This window comes from Nerophis ophidion, linkage group LG05, assembly GCF_033978795.1.
Source record: "Nerophis ophidion isolate RoL-2023_Sa linkage group LG05, RoL_Noph_v1.0, whole genome shotgun sequence".
Lineage (NCBI taxonomy): Eukaryota > Metazoa > Chordata > Actinopteri > Syngnathiformes > Syngnathidae > Nerophis > Nerophis ophidion.
Window position 1 is genome coordinate 30,403,067 of NC_084615.1, and position 17,688 is coordinate 30,420,754.

Genomic DNA, 17,688 nt, shown 5'->3' on the forward strand with positions numbered 1-17,688 from the left:
TTCGACATATTCCCACTTGAAGCCAAACCACCGCCAGACGATGGACTCCCTGCTGTTTTTCTTGGGAATTAATTCTTCCTTCATTTTTTACCAGATTGGCGCGTTCTTTCTCTCGTATTACCACTTGCAACACAGCTAACGTTACCTCTCGGCTCCGTAAGGGCGTATACTTATGTGACGTACTGTATGTAATAAGGTGCGCTTGCTGTCTGTGAGAAGGAGACGCAAGAAAGAGTGGAAAGAGCCTGTAGTGTAATGCCAGCAGCTAAAAGCAACTGCGTGAGAACGTATACTCGAATATCACGATATAGTCATTTTCTATATCGCACAGAGACAAACCCATGATAAATCGAGTATATCGATATATGGCCCAGCCCTAATTCCAATCAATTAACAGTGTGCTTTCTCTTTAAGGTAATCATGCCTTCTTTATGATTCTGTTATGTGGCTTACATAAACATATTATTTTTTTCAGACTGGACCTTTCAATTTAAACTCCCCGCCTCTAACCACCTATCATCAGCAGTTGTGGCTCACTTGCGTGATGCAGGCTGAACACAATAACGGTAAGAGTACGTAAAAAAGAAACCGGTGTAACAACGTGCTTAGCAAAGTCTTGACAAAGAATTCTGCCTGATATTGTACCCGCGGCAGTGGTCGATTTCCAGCAGCCTTTCGAGATCAATGTGGAGCTGAAGGGCGTGATGCAGGACGCCAGCGTGACGCCCATCAACAGCGTACACCGCAAATCAAGAAAGCTACACTGCGGCGAGAAATGCGACGAGATTATTGTGCTGCATCTAGGCTTCTTAAACTACAACCAGTACCAGGTCAAGGTGGGCTTCAAAGGCCTTGAAAACATCACTTACAATCTTAGGGTCAATTTTGTGGTAAGTGACACACACACACGGTGTTAATAAGAGTTTGTACCTTTCTTTGTGAATAACAAGCAACATGTGTGTGTAGTGGAAAACCTACAATCCTACCTTTTCCCAAGTGGAGATCTGGTTCCGCTTTGTCTTCGTGGTGTTGACATTCACGGTTACGGTAATTATGCTTTTTGGACATTACTTCTGGAAGTACCTTCATACATTCAAACAGGATTGAAGATGCTTTTTAAGGTGACAGTGGACCTCTTCCTTTTGCCAGTGTCTCTTCGCACACTCCTTGAGAAAGTTTTCCATGAGGGATTGGGGCATTGAGCAGAAGTGGATGGCCATCTTGCTGCCCCTGCTGCTGCTTTATAACGGTAATTCTCATTCATTGATATCGCCCTGCATTTAATTTTAGCGCAGATGTAATGCAATGCAATGTAATGTTGCGTGATTTTCCTAAAGCAGGGGTCTGCAACCTGCGGCTCCAGAGCCGCATGTGGCTCTTTAGCACCATCCTTGCGGCTCCCTGGAGCTTTTTCAAACATGTATGAAAATAGAAAAAGATGGGGGGAAAAAAATATTTTAGTTTTTTTAGGGTTTCCGTAGGGGGACAACATGAAACAAACCTCCCTAATTATTAGAAATCCCAGTGTTTGTATCAAACATGATTCTCTGATGAGAGTATTTGGCGAGCGTTTTTTCCTACTAATTTTGGCGGTCCTTGAACTCACCGTAGTTTGTTAACATGTACAACTTTATTCGGATATGCGAGAGATAGACATATTTTATGCCATTTATTCTTTGTCTCATTTTGTCCACCAAACCTTTTATACTGTGTGTGTGAATGCTCAAAGGTGAGCTTTGTTGGTGTTATTGAATTGTGTGGAGTGCTTATCAAGCATATTTGGTCATTGCATGACTGCAAGATAATCGATGCTAACATGCTATTTAGGCTAGCTGTATGTACATATTACATAATTATGCCTCATTTGTAGGTATACTTGAGATAATTTCATATCCTTTACTTTTATTTTCTTTGTATATAGTTTAGTTGTGCATGTCTCATGACACATTATCTATATGTAATTATTGGCTGCATTTCAGATAGTTGTTTGTGTGCCATGTTGTTACTGACCACAGCAAACATTACCTCCCTTGCCAAAGATTGTATCTATTAAAAGAAAACAGCCTGCCGATTCCTTCAACTTACAAACCCCATTTCCATATGAGTTGGGAAATTGTGTTGGATGTAAATATAAACGGAATACAATGATTTGCAATTTCTTTTCAACCCATATTCAATTGAATGCCCTACAAAGACAAGATATTTGATGTTCAAACTCATAAACTTTTTTTTTTTTTTTTGCAAATAATTAACTTAGAATTTCATGGCTGCAACACGTGCCAAAGTAGTTGGGATAGGGCATGTTCACCACTGTGTTACATCACATTTTCTTTTAACAACACTCAAACATTTGGGAACTGAGGAAACAAATTGTTGAAGCTTTGAAAGTGGAATTCTTTACCATTCTTGCTTGATGTACAGCTTAAATTGTTCAACAGTCCGGGGTCTTGTTGTCGTATTTTACGCTTCATAATGCGCCACACATTTTCGATGGGAGACATGTCTAGACTGCAGGAGGGCCAGGAAAGTACCGCGCTCTTTTACTACGAAGCCACGCTGTTGTAACACGTGGCTTGGCATTGTTTTGCTGAAATAAGCAGGGGTGTCCATGATAACGTTGCTTGGATGACAACATATGTTGCTCCAAAACTTGTATGGACCATTCAGAATTAATAGTGCCTTCACAGATACACCCCAATACCATCACAGATGCTGGCTTTTGAACTTTGCGCCTATAACAATACGGATGGTTATTTTCCTCTTTGTTCTGGAGGACACCACGTCCACAGTTTCCAAATGTAATTTGAAATGTGGACTCGTCAGACCACAGAACACTTTTCCACTTAGCATCAGTCCACCTTAGATGAGCTCGGGCCCAGCGAAGGCGGCGGCGTTCCTGGTTGATGTTAATAAATGGCTTTCGCTTTGCATAGCAGAGTTTTAACTTGCATTTACAGATGTAGCGACCTTCTGTGGTTACTGTCAGTGGTTTTCTGAAGTGTTCCTGAGCCCATGTGGTGATATCCTTTACACACTGATGTCGCTTTTTGATGCAGTACCACCTGAGGGATCAAAAGTTCGTAATATCATCGCTTTCGTGCAGGGATTTCTCCAGATTCTCTGAACCTTTTGGTGATTTTACGGACCGTAGATGGTAAAATCCCTATATTACTTGCAATGCTCGGTGAGAAATGTTGTTCTAAAACTGTTCGACAATTTGCTTACAAATTGGTGACCCTCGCCCCATCCTTGTTTTTGAATTACTTAGCATTTCATGGAAGCTGCTTTTATACCCAATCATGGCTCCCACTTGTTCCCAATTAGCCTGCACACCTGTGGGATGTTCCAAATAAGGGTTTGATGAGCATTCCTCAACTTTATCAGTATTTATTGCCACCTTTCCCAACTTCTTTGTCACGTGTTGCTGGGATCAAATTCTAAAGTTAATGATTATTTGCACACAAAAAAATGTTTATCAGTTTTAACATCAAATATGTTGTCTTCGTAGCATATTCAACTGAATATGGGTTGAAAATGATTTGCAAATCATTGTATTCAGTTTATATTTACATCTAACACGATTTCCCAACTCATATGGAAACGGGGTTTGTAGACACACACATCTATACCTTTGGCCATTCCGAGCCACTCATTTCCAGGAGTTATCTCACCTTCTGAGTAGCCTCTGATTTACTAATGGTTTCTTATGTGTAGAAAAATTATATAAAATTTCAACATTTCTGTCAACGAAAATTTGCTTCAGCCTGCGACACAGTCATTTCGATAATAGGCTATTATAGGTAATATAGACACTTACGGCTTCACTATAAGACTTACAGTATATACGGTTTTCATTTTTTGCGGCTCCAGACAGATTAGTTTTTTGTGTTTTTGGCCCTATGTGGCTCTTTCAGCGTTTTGGGTTGCCGACCTCTGTCCTAAAGCATTGTACAATGGAACCTCGCTTTTTGAACTTAGTTGGTTCTTGAACAGTGTTTGTAAATATAAAAACAATTATATTGAAGCAAATAGCTGCATAAAAAACATTGTAAACATGAATAATGGGTTCCAACCATGACAAAAGTCAATATTTTAGTAAACATTTGAACACAATTTAAAGCGCTAGACAGTACTGTATATCAAACAATCATAATAAAGGGGTGATTAATCATGTTTCTCTTGATTAAAAAAAGCCAACAACATATAGCTGTACTGCGTGGACCCCGACTTAAACAAGTTCAAAAACTTATTCGGGTGTTACCATTTAGTGGTCAATTGTACGGAATATAGATAGATAGTACTTTATTGATTCCTTCAGGACAGTTCCTTCAGGAAAATTAAAATTCCAGCAGCAGTGTACAGAGTTGAGATCAATTTAAAAAGTAAATAATGGCGAATATGTACTGTACTGTGCAATCTACTAATAAATGTTTCAATCAATCAATCAATCAATCAAAAACATGTTTTTTAATTCACAACAATTCCTTAACTTTAACAGCCAGGTTGCTACAATGATTAGGAACACAAAATAAAATCCACTTTACCCGTTTTGGTTAATTTTCTTTGTGTACAGCCCTCCAGTGGCTGTGCTGCTGGGCACAAAATAACTTGTGAATGTGGTTTTTAAATAGAAAAGTTTGTACAATGAGGGGTTTGTCAATGATGGAGTTTGTAAAATGAGGTTACACTGTACCTTTTTATTAGTCAGGTGAAAAATTAATTTTTTTGTTGCCATAAAAATGAAAATGTAACCTGGTAAGCTCCTCAATACTGTGGAACTTTATGGTAAAAACACAATGGCTTGATTTGTTTGAAATAATAAAAATAACATCCTCAACGTTAGTCTTGTGTGACATCATGCATAACAATTGTTAAAAAAAATTGGCTTATTTCTCCCCCAAAATTTTGATTTAATGCATATTTCTTTTAATGTTCAGAGGCAACATATGTACACATTATTGCAAAAAATAAGAGCATTAATAATTGCTCATTTCTGACAAGATTTAATCTAAATACCTGATCCGGATTTCCTCTGCGTTGTTCCTTTTGTGTGGTAAAATGTGTCCAAATGGCTAGAGAAATATCAGTTGTTTTTTCTGTCTTATCCAGATCCATTTTTTCCACTCTCCTTCCTGGTGAACAGCTGGGTTCCAGGGATGCTCGATACCTTCTTTCAAGCCCTTTTCCTATGCGCCCTGCTGCTCTTCTGGCTCTGTGTCTACCACGGTATCCGGGTGCAGGTGTGTTATGGCCGCACATCAACATCGTCATTACAATACGGTTTAACATGCGCGATTTGATTCCACAGGGCGAGAGGAGATGTCTCACCTTCTACCTGCTGAAGCTGGTCATTGTGGGCCTTCTGTGGCTCTCAGCCGTCACGTTGGGCATATGGCAGACGTGGGTTTGTCCTCTTGACCTCTCGCAGGTGACTCAAACTAGGTGTGACAAAACCAGCTCTTCTGCTTTTTAGGGTCAATGAACTCCAAGACCCCACCTACCAGTATAAAGTGGACATACACAACTTTCAGGTGAGTGTTCCTTTCGGGTTGTGTTGTTGTGATACCATACATTCAAGTTATGTTGAATCAATTTTCCAGGGCATGAAGGTGTTTTTCCTGATGGTGGTCATCCTGTACGTCCTGTATTTGATCTTCCTCATTGTCCGAGCTTGTTCAGAACTCAAGAACATGCCCTACTCAGGTATCACGCATGGCCACACCACTTTGAAACACTACGTCTAGACCTAACCCAAAGGACACAATGGTGATAGAATTGATCTGTTTCTGTATCAAACCTTTATGACTGTACAGGCAATGTTTTACATGAAATTAATTCTGAGCTGCACCATATGTTAAAAAATAAGTTAACTACTAAAATAATAATACAGTGGAACCTCGATTTACGAACCCCTCATTATAGGAAGTTTTTGATGTGCAAATCACAGACCGAATAAAAATACACGTTGTGTCCCACGAGAAGTTCTGTGGGGAGTGCCAGGGCTGCACTTTGTCACAGGTTATAACTTTTATGGACAGAATTTCTAGGCGCAGTCAGGGCCTTGAGGGGATTTGGTTTGGTGGCTGCAGGATTAGTTCTCTGGTTTTTGCAGATGATGAAGTCCTGATTGCCAGGATCTTTAGCTCTCACTGCATCAGTTCGCAGTTGAGTATAAAGCGACTCTTGATAGTCCATGGTTCTTACTCGGAAAAGCGTGGAGTGCCATCCCCGGTTTGGGGAGGGGATCTGGAGGAGTTCAAGTACCTCGGAGTCTTGTTCACGTGTGAGGGAAGAGTGGATCGTGAGATCAACAGGCGGATTGGTGCAGAGTCTGCAGTATCGGTCCGTCATGGTGAAGAAGGATCTAAGGTGGAAGGCAAAACTCTCAATTTACCGGTTGATATACGTTCCCATCCTCACCTATGGTAATGAGCTTTGGGTTATGACCAAAAGGACAAGATCACGGGTACAAGCGGCTGAAATGAGTTTCCTATCACACTTAGAGATAGGGTGAGAAGCTCTGTCATTCGGAAGGAGCTTAAAGACGCTGCTCCTCCACATCGAGAGGAGCCGGATGAGGTGGTTTGGGCATCTGGTCAGGATGCCCCCCTATGTTTCCTACCTGGGGAGGTGTTTAGGGCACGTCTGGCTGGTAGGAGGCCACGGGGAAGAGCCAGGACAAGTTGGAAAAATCTGTCTCCCGGCTGGCCTGGGAATGCCCCGGGAAGAGCTGGATGAAGTGGCTGATGAAGGGAAGTTTGGGCTTCCCTGCTTAGGCTGCTGCCCTTGCAACTTCACCTCTGATACACAGGAGAAGATGGACGGCTGTACGTACGAACATTAGACATAAATCGTAAATCAAATTTTTTGTGGCCATTTCGCCGAGGCCTAATCGGTAGATTATTTGATTATTAAAATGATTGATTGCTGCAGCCCTATTTCAAACTGAGTGCAAAACAGGGCTCATGACTGTGTGTGTGTCTGTGTGTCTGTGTGTCTGTGCGTGTGTGTGTGTGTGTGTGTGGCAGCTGCATAGGAAGTGACAGTTCAGCTGTTGTTGTTTGGACTTGTTATTAAATAGTAAGTTTATTGTAATGTTTATTTGTGTAATGCTTTACATTGTGATCGTTTGAATGCCCTGAGATTACAATGAGAACATTCACAGACATGTTTATATTCTGTTCACATTTTGCAAACTTTTAACTAAAGTAGATGAGGCAATTCCTGAAGGAATTGCGTGTGAATTCTCCAATGCTGAAGTTGAAATAAAATGCTGCCAAAATGTAGTGTGATTGTAAGAATAGTTGGAATGTGGAAATGGCTATAATATTGAAGAGTTTGTATTTCCAGGAAAAACGGAATTTGATTTGGAACTTGGGAAAGTGTTAGTTGGATGAGTGGAAAAGTTTGAATAGGTCGAAAAATGTGGGAATTGTGGACGTTTAGAAAATTGAAAATTCATTTTGAATCCGGAACATGTCCCTAAAAACTGGGAATTCTAGGAAATCCGGGAATTATTTTTAGAATTGTTGAAGGAGAGCACATAATTCCTGAGTAGGCTGAATATTTTGAAGTTGGAACAGTTTGAATGAGATAAAAAATGTGGAAGTTGTAGAACTTTGAAAAATGTCCCATACTTTTCAATGGGAATTTCGTGAACATTTGTGAATAATCGGGAAAAGAGGGACTTTAAAAAAAAAAAAAAAAGGTAAAAAACTTGAATTTTCTGGATGGGTAGGAATTGGTTGGTGCTCGGTGAAAGAGGGGTTATTGCGTCTGCCTCACAATATGTAGGTCCTGGGTTCAATCCTGCGCTCGGGATCTTTCTGTGTGGAGTTTGCGTGTCCTCCCCGTGAATGCGTGGGTTCCCTCCGGGTACTCCAGCTTCCTCCCACCTTCAAAGACATGCACCTGGGGATAGGTTGATTGTCAACACTAAATTGGCCATAGTGTGTAAATGTGAGTGTGAATGTTCTCTGTCCATCTGTGTTGGCCCTGTGATGAGGTGGCGACTTGTCCAGAGTGTACCCCGCCTTCCGCCCGAAGTGAAGTGAATTATATTTATATAGCGCTTTTCTCGAGTGACTCAAAGCTATTTACATAGTGAAACCCAATATCTAAGTTACATTTAAACCAGTGTGAGTGGCACTGGGAGCAGGTGGGTAAAGTGTCTTGCCCAAGGACACAACGGCAGGGACTAGGATGACTGCAGAGGGAATCGAACCTGGAACCCTCAAGTTGCTGGCACCGCCACTCTACCAACCGAGTTATGCCGCCCCCCACATTCTAAAACAATTAATAGAAAAAGGCCTGAGAATTATACTTTAATGCGGATATACATTCGCATTGCACTAATTTAGCGAAAGAAACAGCGGGGAAAAAATTAACAAGGAACTAAAACAATTTATTAAAAAATCACCGAACAATGGTTGGGTTAACATGTCACTATGACTGGAAATAATTATTAGGGCCGTTAAAGCATTGTTCTCTGTCATACACGTTTTAAAAAGGAACAAGTATTGTTAGAAAATTAAAAAACACCACCTTGCAACAGGACATCTCGGATAAGAGGCGCAAGATGTCACCTGTTAAAATACCATTCAAAATATAAAACATTCTTAAGCATTTTAATCCATCCATCCGTTTTCTACCGCACCTATTCAAGAAGTCGCATCAATGGTAAGAAGCAGCTGAGATAGGCTCCAGCATCCGCCGCGACCCCAAAAAAGACAAGCGGTAGAAAAATGGATGGATGTCCAGGATGATTAGAATATGTTGAATGTGGAATGGTTTGAATCGGTTGGAAAATGTTGAATTGGTGGAAGTTTGAAAAATGTGCAATTTATGATGAATGGAAAAGATGTCCCGTAAATCTGGGAATTTTTGGAATTTGTCAAGGGAAAGCCTGAGATTTCTGAATAGGCTGAACAGTTTGAAGTCGGAACGGATGTGGAAAATATGGAAGGTAGAGCACGCCAAAATCTGGAGAATAATAATAATAGATGCATTTTGGTGTAGAAATCCGTATGTGTGAATGTTAGAGCATTCACACATATATGGACTTTTGTGGAGGCTGGAACCCATTGTTCATGTTTACATTGTTTCTTATGGAGAAATTTTCTTCAATATACAAACTTTTCTGTTATGAACCCTGTTCAAAAACAATGAAGTTCGTAGATGAAGGTTCCATTGTATGCAGAAACAATAAACACAATGTGCCGCACATGTCAAAGTTTAGCATTCGTTGATGTACTAAGTCTAAAGGAAGTTAACCAAAGCGAGTGATGATGCTGGGCTTAAGTACTGACATTTTTTTTAGGTCAGTGTTGCTCAAAACAAGGAAAGAAGAAAATTACTTTATCATACTTCACAAAAGCTATGTTGAGTCATTGTGTGCAGCCTTACAGCTGTATTTATTGTCAAATGTTGAATTGTTGTCTCACTTGTGTGCAGACCTGCGGCTAAAGTTCCTGACAGCGCTGACATCAGTGGTGCTCGCCATAAGGTGTGTTCAAGTCATGCAATCTGACAAGTGCTCAGCACAGCAGGTTGGAATCCTCTTATTTGTTTTTCTGTGCCCCAGCTTGGTCATTCTCTACTTGAGGTTTGGTGCCAAGGCCCTTCAGGACAACTTTGTGGCTGAGCTGTCCACCCACTATCAGAACTATATCCTTTAATGACCACAATATTGGATTGGAAGTGTGGTGTACACGTTCTCAACTTGATGCTCAATTTATTTTAATAAGCCCTAACTAGGAACATGCTTGTTTTGTGTGTTTGTAGTTTTAGTGCTAGTGAGATGGGTTTGTCCAATCCTGTCTCTCGGTTATTGTCAAATGTTCCCAATTTTTACATACACACTTTATCGCTGCACTTGTTCACTGTACCGTATTTTTCGGACTATAAGGCGCACTTAAAATCCTTTAATTTTCTCGAAAATCAACAGTGCGCCTTATAATCCGGTGCACCTAATGTACGGAATAATTCCGATTGTGCTTTCCGACCTTGAAGCAATTTTATTTGGTACATTTAATGATAAGAGATACGTGTAGACTGCAATATGACGCCAGTAAACACCAAAACTTTAAATGTTCCATTGAGAATATAGAACATTTACACGGCGCTCAAAATGTTTTAGTACGACTTTGAAGCCGCACGCTTGATTGATTGTCCGCCCATTACGGCTTACGTTGTCAGAAGTACGATTAATATGGTGTGTGAATATATTATTGTGTATGTGTGTGTATAAGGACTGCAAAATGGCACCCATTAGCGGACCTATTATCTGGCGTTTTGGTTGCAGTATTATGCAAAACCAACTTTTCTTACCTCCTGGTACCTCTTAATGTGTTATTGGGATCTGCATAAGTCCTGAAAATTTGCGCATGGCCCCCATTGTAGTACTTAAGCTTCTTCTTTTTCTCTATCTTCGTGTTATGGAATATTTCTAATATAAAGTAGTGTAAAGATCTATCTTATATCTGTCAGTAAACTCACTATGAAAGCGCTAAAAACTACCGGTGTGATGAGTTTACATTACCCACCCAAGAAACTTTGGTAATTACAAAGTTCCGGTCAGACGTTTTTCACAGGACACATTTCCGCCGTTGTTGTTGCACTCAGGAGCCACGGATGAGAAGATGCTGCTTCGTTGTTGATTTAAGTAAAGTCTGAATGTCATTAAAACAGTTAGCTCCATCTTTTGACACTTCCACTCCCGTCCTTGCACGCTACACCGCTACAACAAAGATGACGGAGAGAAGGCGCTGTCGAAGGTGAGCCACGTAAATAGGACCGCAGACAAAACGGCGCATCCTGAAGCGACTGTCAGAAAGCGGCTTAAAGATGATCTGTAAAACAATCTATGCAACATTTTGCCCAAAGAACCACCATTACATGTTATGTAGACCACAAGTGTTTTCCATTTAGAAAAAAATATATATGACCCCTTTAATGTGCATTATCATCCGGTGTGCCTTATGTATGAAAATATACCTGAATAGACCCGCTCATCGGATGTGCACCTTATAATCCGGTGCGCCCTATGGTCCTGAGGATACGGTAATAGCCTCCTATATCACATACTAGAACATAACATTAAGGAGTAGGACAGGATGACACAAATGCTAGAAACACTAACATATTGAGCCACAATGTTGGCATTGTGGCTCAATATCAAATGCTCACACACACCTCCTACTTCTGTAGCTAACGTTTGGATTTAATTTAAGATGTGTAGCAAAGCCTTTTTTTTTTACATAAGCTGAAAAGTGGATAAAATGAGTAATGGAGAAGGTTTCTCTATTGTCTGAAGTGACACACCATTGAATCAATCTCTTTTGCACAATCATGCTGTACTTTTTAATGTTTGTATTTAGCAGCAGGTTCTCTTTAACTCCAGACATACCAGCAGAGTTTTTGTCCTTTTACGGCCTCCTCAATTTCTACTTGTACACATTAGCATTCGTCTACTCCCCCTCCAACAACGCCCTTTATGGTAGGTTCATACCCGCCATTTGAAGTCCACTGTATAACAGATTGTTGATTGATACATGTTTCTTTTAGACTCCCAGCTGAAAGACAATCCTGCTTTCTCCATGCTGAACGACTCGGACGATGACGTAATCTACGGGTATGTGTTCAGTCGACTCCCCGCATTCATTGGGATGTATCCTATGTTAAATCTGGGTTTATTTTTTTTTTTAAAGGAGCGATTTTGAGGAAATGCCTTTACAAAACGGACGTGCAATTAAAGCAGCCGCCAACTTCCAGGACGAGAGCGACAGCGACTGATTGGGCTTGGGTGGGAAATGCACAGAAAAATATATCAAGTGTAAATAAGAAGTATTTTCCACGCTGGAAGTGTACATAAACATATTTTTTTTTAAAAGGACCACTTTTCCAGAATGTACTGTAATTTCACTGGATATAGTGGCTTGTCACCACTTAAAACTTTCTTTTTGATACACCACCAGCATTTCGTCATTACTTGGGAGTAATAAGGCCACTCTATCAAATCATTATTTTTCTTTTTTTTTACATTTTAAATGGAAAAATCAAACTTATATTTCCTCAAGAGGAAACACTTGTTAAATTTTGTTCTTTAGTTGTGTAATTCTTTGTTACAGCATTATCATTAAAATATATACTTAACATTTTTAATGGAAAAACAGATGTATTTCCTTAACAGGAAACACTTTCTTGTAATATTTTACTGTTTCATTTAGTTTTTTGGTTGAATTCTTTGTTAGATTTATCATTAAAAAAATTTTTAAATAACTTTTTTTAAATAAGGAGCAAAACGGATTTCTTTCTATATATATATTTTTTTTACTTCTCATAAATAATTTAAAATGTAAATAAAAGTTTCATAAATTATGTAATTTTTTTGTCATAAAATGACAAACTACAACAATAAGTTTTTATTGTTGTAAAATTGTTTCTCATACCTTTTCTGGTAATATTAGTTTGGACTTTATTATTTGATCTTTTTTTTTCTGATATAAGTATCACTTTTTAGTAATTACCTTTTTTCTTCTAATATTTCTCTTCATATTTTTAACTTTATTTTGTTATTACTGTCTCTCTAAAGTGGCCCTAATTATCCTCTGAAACACTTAAAAATCGAGTTAAAAATGATAAATGCTTATGTTTAACCAGGCTATTGTTTGCCCTTTGTAGAGACAATCTCTAGTTGTTATGCTTTGAGTTAAACTACTGATATCTCCGTACTGTTGGTCATTCCAAGCTGCTGTGTAAGCGAAAGAGAATACCTGATTGATGGAATTAAAAAGCAGCGGCCCGTTATCTGAACTTTAAAATCATGTGAAGTGCCAAAGCTTTGTTTATAAGCCAAATTTGTGCTTGATATGTAAAAATTTATGAAGGCTGTTAAAAAAATTATTTGAAGGCAGTATCTTTCCGTGAGGACATTTTTATAATTGCACTTGTGTAGGTTTTATTTAGTTAGAAAATGTTTATACTGTATTGTTTATCCACTACTGAAGTATATTAACAATTTCTTACATAATTATGGTGAAACCACTGGCCAAATATCTTTGCCTTTATATTTAATGTAATAATATATTCTCATATTAACATGTGCATTTGTTTTGTATAAAGTTTACAAGGAGCCAAAACAAACGTGTATTGTACATCAACGTGGTGCCTTTTCTTGACATTCATAACACTTCCTTTTTCAGAGTCAACTTATTGACAATGAACAGGTGTTTCAAGTGAATTTTGCCTTCAAAGGTTTATGAGATTGTGGGTCCTGGTGTCATTCAAATAAATTCGATAAAAGCTGGACATGAAGCTTTTTTTTTTTCTTCAAATAATTGTATTTGTTTATGCATGACATAAAAAAGCCAACATGGCCAAACATTCTTAATTTTTAAATGGCCAAGCCAAAAACACTAACGATGCAGCACATGGATTTGTTCTCCCATTTTACCGCACAGCTTCCTGTCAAAAAGACAACACAAAGAAGGGGTGTTAGACAAGACCACTACAATCCCTGGTAACAGTGGATAATAACAGCAGAAAAGAATATAACAAATCACGCCAATGCTTTATTCCCGTACCATCAGTTGAGTTGTCCCAAAAGCACGAGCTGGCTGTTTGGAGACCAGCTCCGTTGTTCTGCATGATGACACAGGTGACTTCACAGAAAATAACAATCAAATAGTCATACAAGCACTGGAATCATTGTGATGTTTTTGTTGAATCACAAACCGATATATTTGAAGGGCTTTCCAAGCTTGCAGAGTTGACTTAGGCACTGCTCCACAACGCTTGTGCTCCACTGGTTTACTCTGACGTGTTGATACGCATTTCCTCCAATGACTGTTTCTATGGACTACAGCACAGCATAGTATGTATAACAAATTGAGTGTAAATTTAACTACAAAGATACACATTTTTTGTTCAAACGGATCTATAGATGTCCCGCGGGCCACACTATGAACTCCCTTGCACCACTACTAATGAGTAACTTACCGTATCCATAGCAACCAAGAGCTAGCTATCATAACACGGTGAGCTCGTTAGCTAGTAGCATTGACAACAAACCTCATGAATATGCCTATTTTGTAAATGTAACTATAAAAATACACAATTTTTTGTTCAAACGCCCCATAAATGTCCCACAGGCCACACGATGAACTCCCTTGCACCACTACTAATAGGTAACTGGGTTACTGTATTGTTACCGTATCCACAGCAACCAAGAGCTAGCTAACGCGACACAGTGAGTTTGTTAGCTAGTAGCATTAATAACAAACCCCACTAATATGCATATTTTGGGGCAATTTAACTACAAAAATACAAGTTGTTTTTTTAAACGGCCCATAAATGTCACGCAAGCCACACTATGGAGTCCCCTGCACCACTATTAACAGGTAACTATGTTCACATGGCAACATTGTGTTGTTACCGTATCCATAGCAACCAAGAGCTCGCTAACGCGACACAGTAAGCTCGTTAGCTAGTAGCATTAATAACAAAACCCACTAATATGCATATTTTTGTCAATTTAACTACAAAAATACAAGTTTTTTTTCAAATGGCCCATAAATGTCCCGCGGGCCGCACTATGGAGTCCCCTGCACCACTACCTAAAGGTAACCGTGTTCAAATGGCATTAGTGCGCTGTTACCGTATCTTTAGCAACCAAAAGCTAGCTAACGCGACACAGTACGCTCGTTAGCTAATAGCATTAATAACAAACCCCACTAATATGAATATTTTTGTAAATTTAACTACAAAAATAAAAGCTTTTTTCCAAACAGCCCATAAATGTCTCGCGGGCCGCACTAGGGAGTCCCCTGCACCACTACCTAAAGGTAACTATGTTCACATAGCAAAGTTGTTACCGTATCCATAGCAACCAAGAGCTCGCTAACGCGACACAGTAAGCTCGTTAGCTAGTAGCATTAATAACAAACCCCACTAATATGAATATTTTTGTAAATTTAACTACAAAAATATACGTTTTTTGTTCAAACGGCCCATAAATGTCGCGCAGGTCGCACAAAGGAGTCCCCTGCACCACTACCTAAAGGTAACTGCGTTCACAAAGCAAAGTTGTTACCGTATCCATAGCAACCAAAAGCTAGGTAACGTGACAAGTGAGCTCGTTAGCCAGTAGCATTAACAACAAACCCCACCAATATGCATTATTTATTGTATTTGTGTACATTTTGGCCTACTTACGTCTTTTATTAGCTTGGTCACGTCTTCAACGACAAAAGTAGTCTGTTGGTGAAGAGAGTTAAAGAATGTCCAGTTACGTTAATTGGCGTTGACGAGAATATATGAAAACTGTTAGCCCTAATTTTGAGACATTACAATGTTACAAATGCACAGTGACACACATGTAAACAAAATAAAGTTTATATTGTATAAATGTCACTTACTTCTTCTTCTCCGCCTTCGTCCATTCTGTGCAGAAGTAGGTCAGCTCAGATCAAAACTTCCGGTGTTGGTTTTACACAATAAAAGCATTCACATTGCGTCTGTAAAAACGCCTGTAAAATTAAGCTTTCGTTCTTACGTTGAATGTAACTCATATATATATTATATCATTTAATGATATATATGTATTAGTAGTTAAACCAGGGGAAAGTGTTTAGATCGGAAGTCCTCAATAAAATGGACACAATTGTTGTAGTAGGCTAAATGACAAATATCGACGTCATAAAGACATCCGCACACATCAAGCACCCGACGCTGTGCACACTAAACGACTTCTTCGCGTCAACTGTCGTATCTGCTAAATGAAAAACAGTTTGTTTGCAAGTTCATTATGATGCTATTACATAGCCCTTTTATTAAATTGTGTTACTGTAGTTTTTGTTAATTTGTAAATAAATATATTTTTTTAAATACATTATTCATCCACACTCACAGTGGGGCAAAAAAGTATTTAGTCAGCCACCGATTGTGCAAGTTCTCCCACTTAAAATGATGACAGAGGTCTGTAATTTTCATCATAGGTACACTTCAACTGTGAGGGACAGAATGTGAAACAAAATCCAGGAATTCACATTTTAGGAATTTTAAAGAATTTATGTGTAAATTATGGTGGAAAATAAGTATTTGGTCAACCATTCAAAACTCTCACTGATGGAAGGAAGTTTTGCCTCAAAATCTCACGATGCATGGCCCCATTCATTCTTTCCTTAACACGGATCAATCGTCCTGTCCACTTAGCAGAAAAACAGCCCCAAAGCATGATGTTTCCACCCCCATGCTTCACAGTAGGTATGGTGTTCTTGGGATGCAACTCAGTATTTTTCTTCCTCCAAACACGGCGAGTTGAGTTTATACCAAAATGGATACATGGATGATACAGCAGAGGATCAAGAGAATGTCATGTGGTCAGATGAAACCAAAAATAGAACTTTTTGGTATAAACTCAACTCGTCGTGTTTGGAGGAAGAAGAATACTGAGTTGCATCCCAAGAACACCAAACCTACTGTGAAGCATGGGGGTGGAAACATCATGCTTTGGGGCTGTTTTTCTGCTAAGGGGACAGGACGACTGACCCGTGTTAAGGAAAGAATGAATGGGCCATGTATCGTGAGATTTTGAGCCAAAACCTTCCATCAGTGAGAGCTTTGAATGGTTGACCAAATACTTATTTTCCACCATAATTTCCTAATAAATTCTTTAAAATTCCTACAATGTGAATTCCTGGATTTTTTTTCCACATTCTGTCTCTCACAGTTGAAGTGTACCTATGATGAAAATTACAGACCTCTGTCATCATTTTAAGTGGGAGAACTTGCACAATCGGTGGCTGACTAAATACTTTTTTGCCCCACTGTATACTTAGAATCCTTTAAAAAAAAGTTATTTATCCAATAATATATGTTTATCTTGAACGTGCTCTATGAGACAGCACTCCAAAAGTCCCCCTAAAATAGACTCTATCTCACCTGTGACCTTAGTGATGAAAAACTGTATAGAAAATGGTTTATGCATCACACACTCGCTCAGTCCTCTTCTGGGCCACCTGGCGTTTGAAGCAAAGCAAGTCATTTCCATCTGTCAGCCGCTACTCTGGGGACAGTCTTAAGGGACAGTGTCTTACTCCTGAGCTCTTTTTCTATAGTTCTTTTCCAGATTTCTCTTGGTCGGCCTGGGTTTCTCCTCCCATATAAGCGTCCAGTAAAGGGATCTTCTCTGGCACACGCGTGCAAGCCATCTCCAACGTCGAATTTGGGTGGTCTCTTTAATGTTCTTTCCCAGAGTTTTTCATTTGAAATAATGTTTGGCCAGAATATCCTAAAGATTCGACACAGGCACTTATCATGGAAAACAATCTAACTTGCTTTCAATGGATGAAGTGGTTTTCCAACATTCTGACCCATACAGGAGGACGATTAAAACACTGCTCTTGAAGATCATTAACTTTGTGTGGATGCTACAGTAAGTCTAGTTGATCTCCAGATAGATTTGAGCATAGCAAAGGTTTGATTTACTTTGCTGATTCTTGTATTGACCTCGATATATCGATATATGCCCAGATCAAAGACGTACAGGACTTTGTCTAGTGCAGGGGTCGGCAACCCAAAATGTTGAAGGAGCCAGCATATTGGACCAAAAATACAACAACAAAAAAAAACCCTCTGGAGCCACAAATGGAGGCAACACATTATGTAAGTGTCTGTATTAGCCTACTA

The 17,688-nt window shown here is 39.2% G+C and overlaps 2 protein-coding genes across 6 annotated transcripts in view; one reads left to right on the forward strand and one right to left on the reverse strand.

Annotated features, from left to right (window-relative positions):
* tmem181 (transmembrane protein 181) overlaps positions 1–13,308 on the forward strand; it is a 28,994-nt gene extending 15,686 nt beyond the window's left edge. For all 4 annotated transcript variants that reach the window (XM_061900513.1, XM_061900515.1, XM_061900514.1 and 1 more), the window contains exons 4-16: positions 476–566; positions 655–890; positions 967–1,047; positions 1,150–1,249; positions 5,110–5,240; positions 5,309–5,400; positions 5,474–5,531; positions 5,601–5,703; positions 9,454–9,505; positions 9,584–9,666; positions 11,408–11,497; positions 11,566–11,632; positions 11,709–13,308. In XM_061900513.1, the coding sequence (XP_061756497.1) occupies positions 476–566; positions 655–890; positions 967–1,047; positions 1,150–1,249; positions 5,110–5,240; positions 5,309–5,400; positions 5,474–5,531; positions 5,601–5,703; positions 9,454–9,505; positions 9,584–9,666; positions 11,408–11,497; positions 11,566–11,632; positions 11,709–11,793 (1,269 nt within the window). In that variant the 3' untranslated portion in view covers positions 11,794–13,308. The remainder of the gene's footprint in view (positions 1–475; positions 567–654; positions 891–966; positions 1,048–1,149; positions 1,250–5,109; positions 5,241–5,308; positions 5,401–5,473; positions 5,532–5,600; positions 5,704–9,453; positions 9,506–9,583; positions 9,667–11,407; positions 11,498–11,565; positions 11,633–11,708) is intronic.
* On the reverse strand, positions 11,726–15,506 carry dynlt1b (dynein light chain Tctex-type 1b). Of its 2 annotated transcripts, XM_061900517.1 has the most exons (5): positions 15,417–15,504; positions 15,214–15,255; positions 13,735–13,858; positions 13,584–13,661; positions 11,726–13,464 (listed from the first exon to the last, which is right to left on the reverse strand). In XM_061900517.1, the coding sequence occupies exons 1-5, from the start codon at positions 15,438–15,440 to the stop codon at positions 13,394–13,396; spliced, it is 339 nt and encodes a 112-aa protein (XP_061756501.1). In that variant the 5' UTR covers positions 15,441–15,504; the 3' UTR covers positions 11,726–13,393. The 2 variants fall into 2 exon arrangements, with proteins under 2 accessions (XP_061756501.1, XP_061756502.1); XM_061900518.1 differs by lacking the exon at positions 15,214–15,255 and having other exon boundaries at positions 15,417–15,506.
* Positions 15,507–17,688: the final 2,182 nt, after the last annotated feature.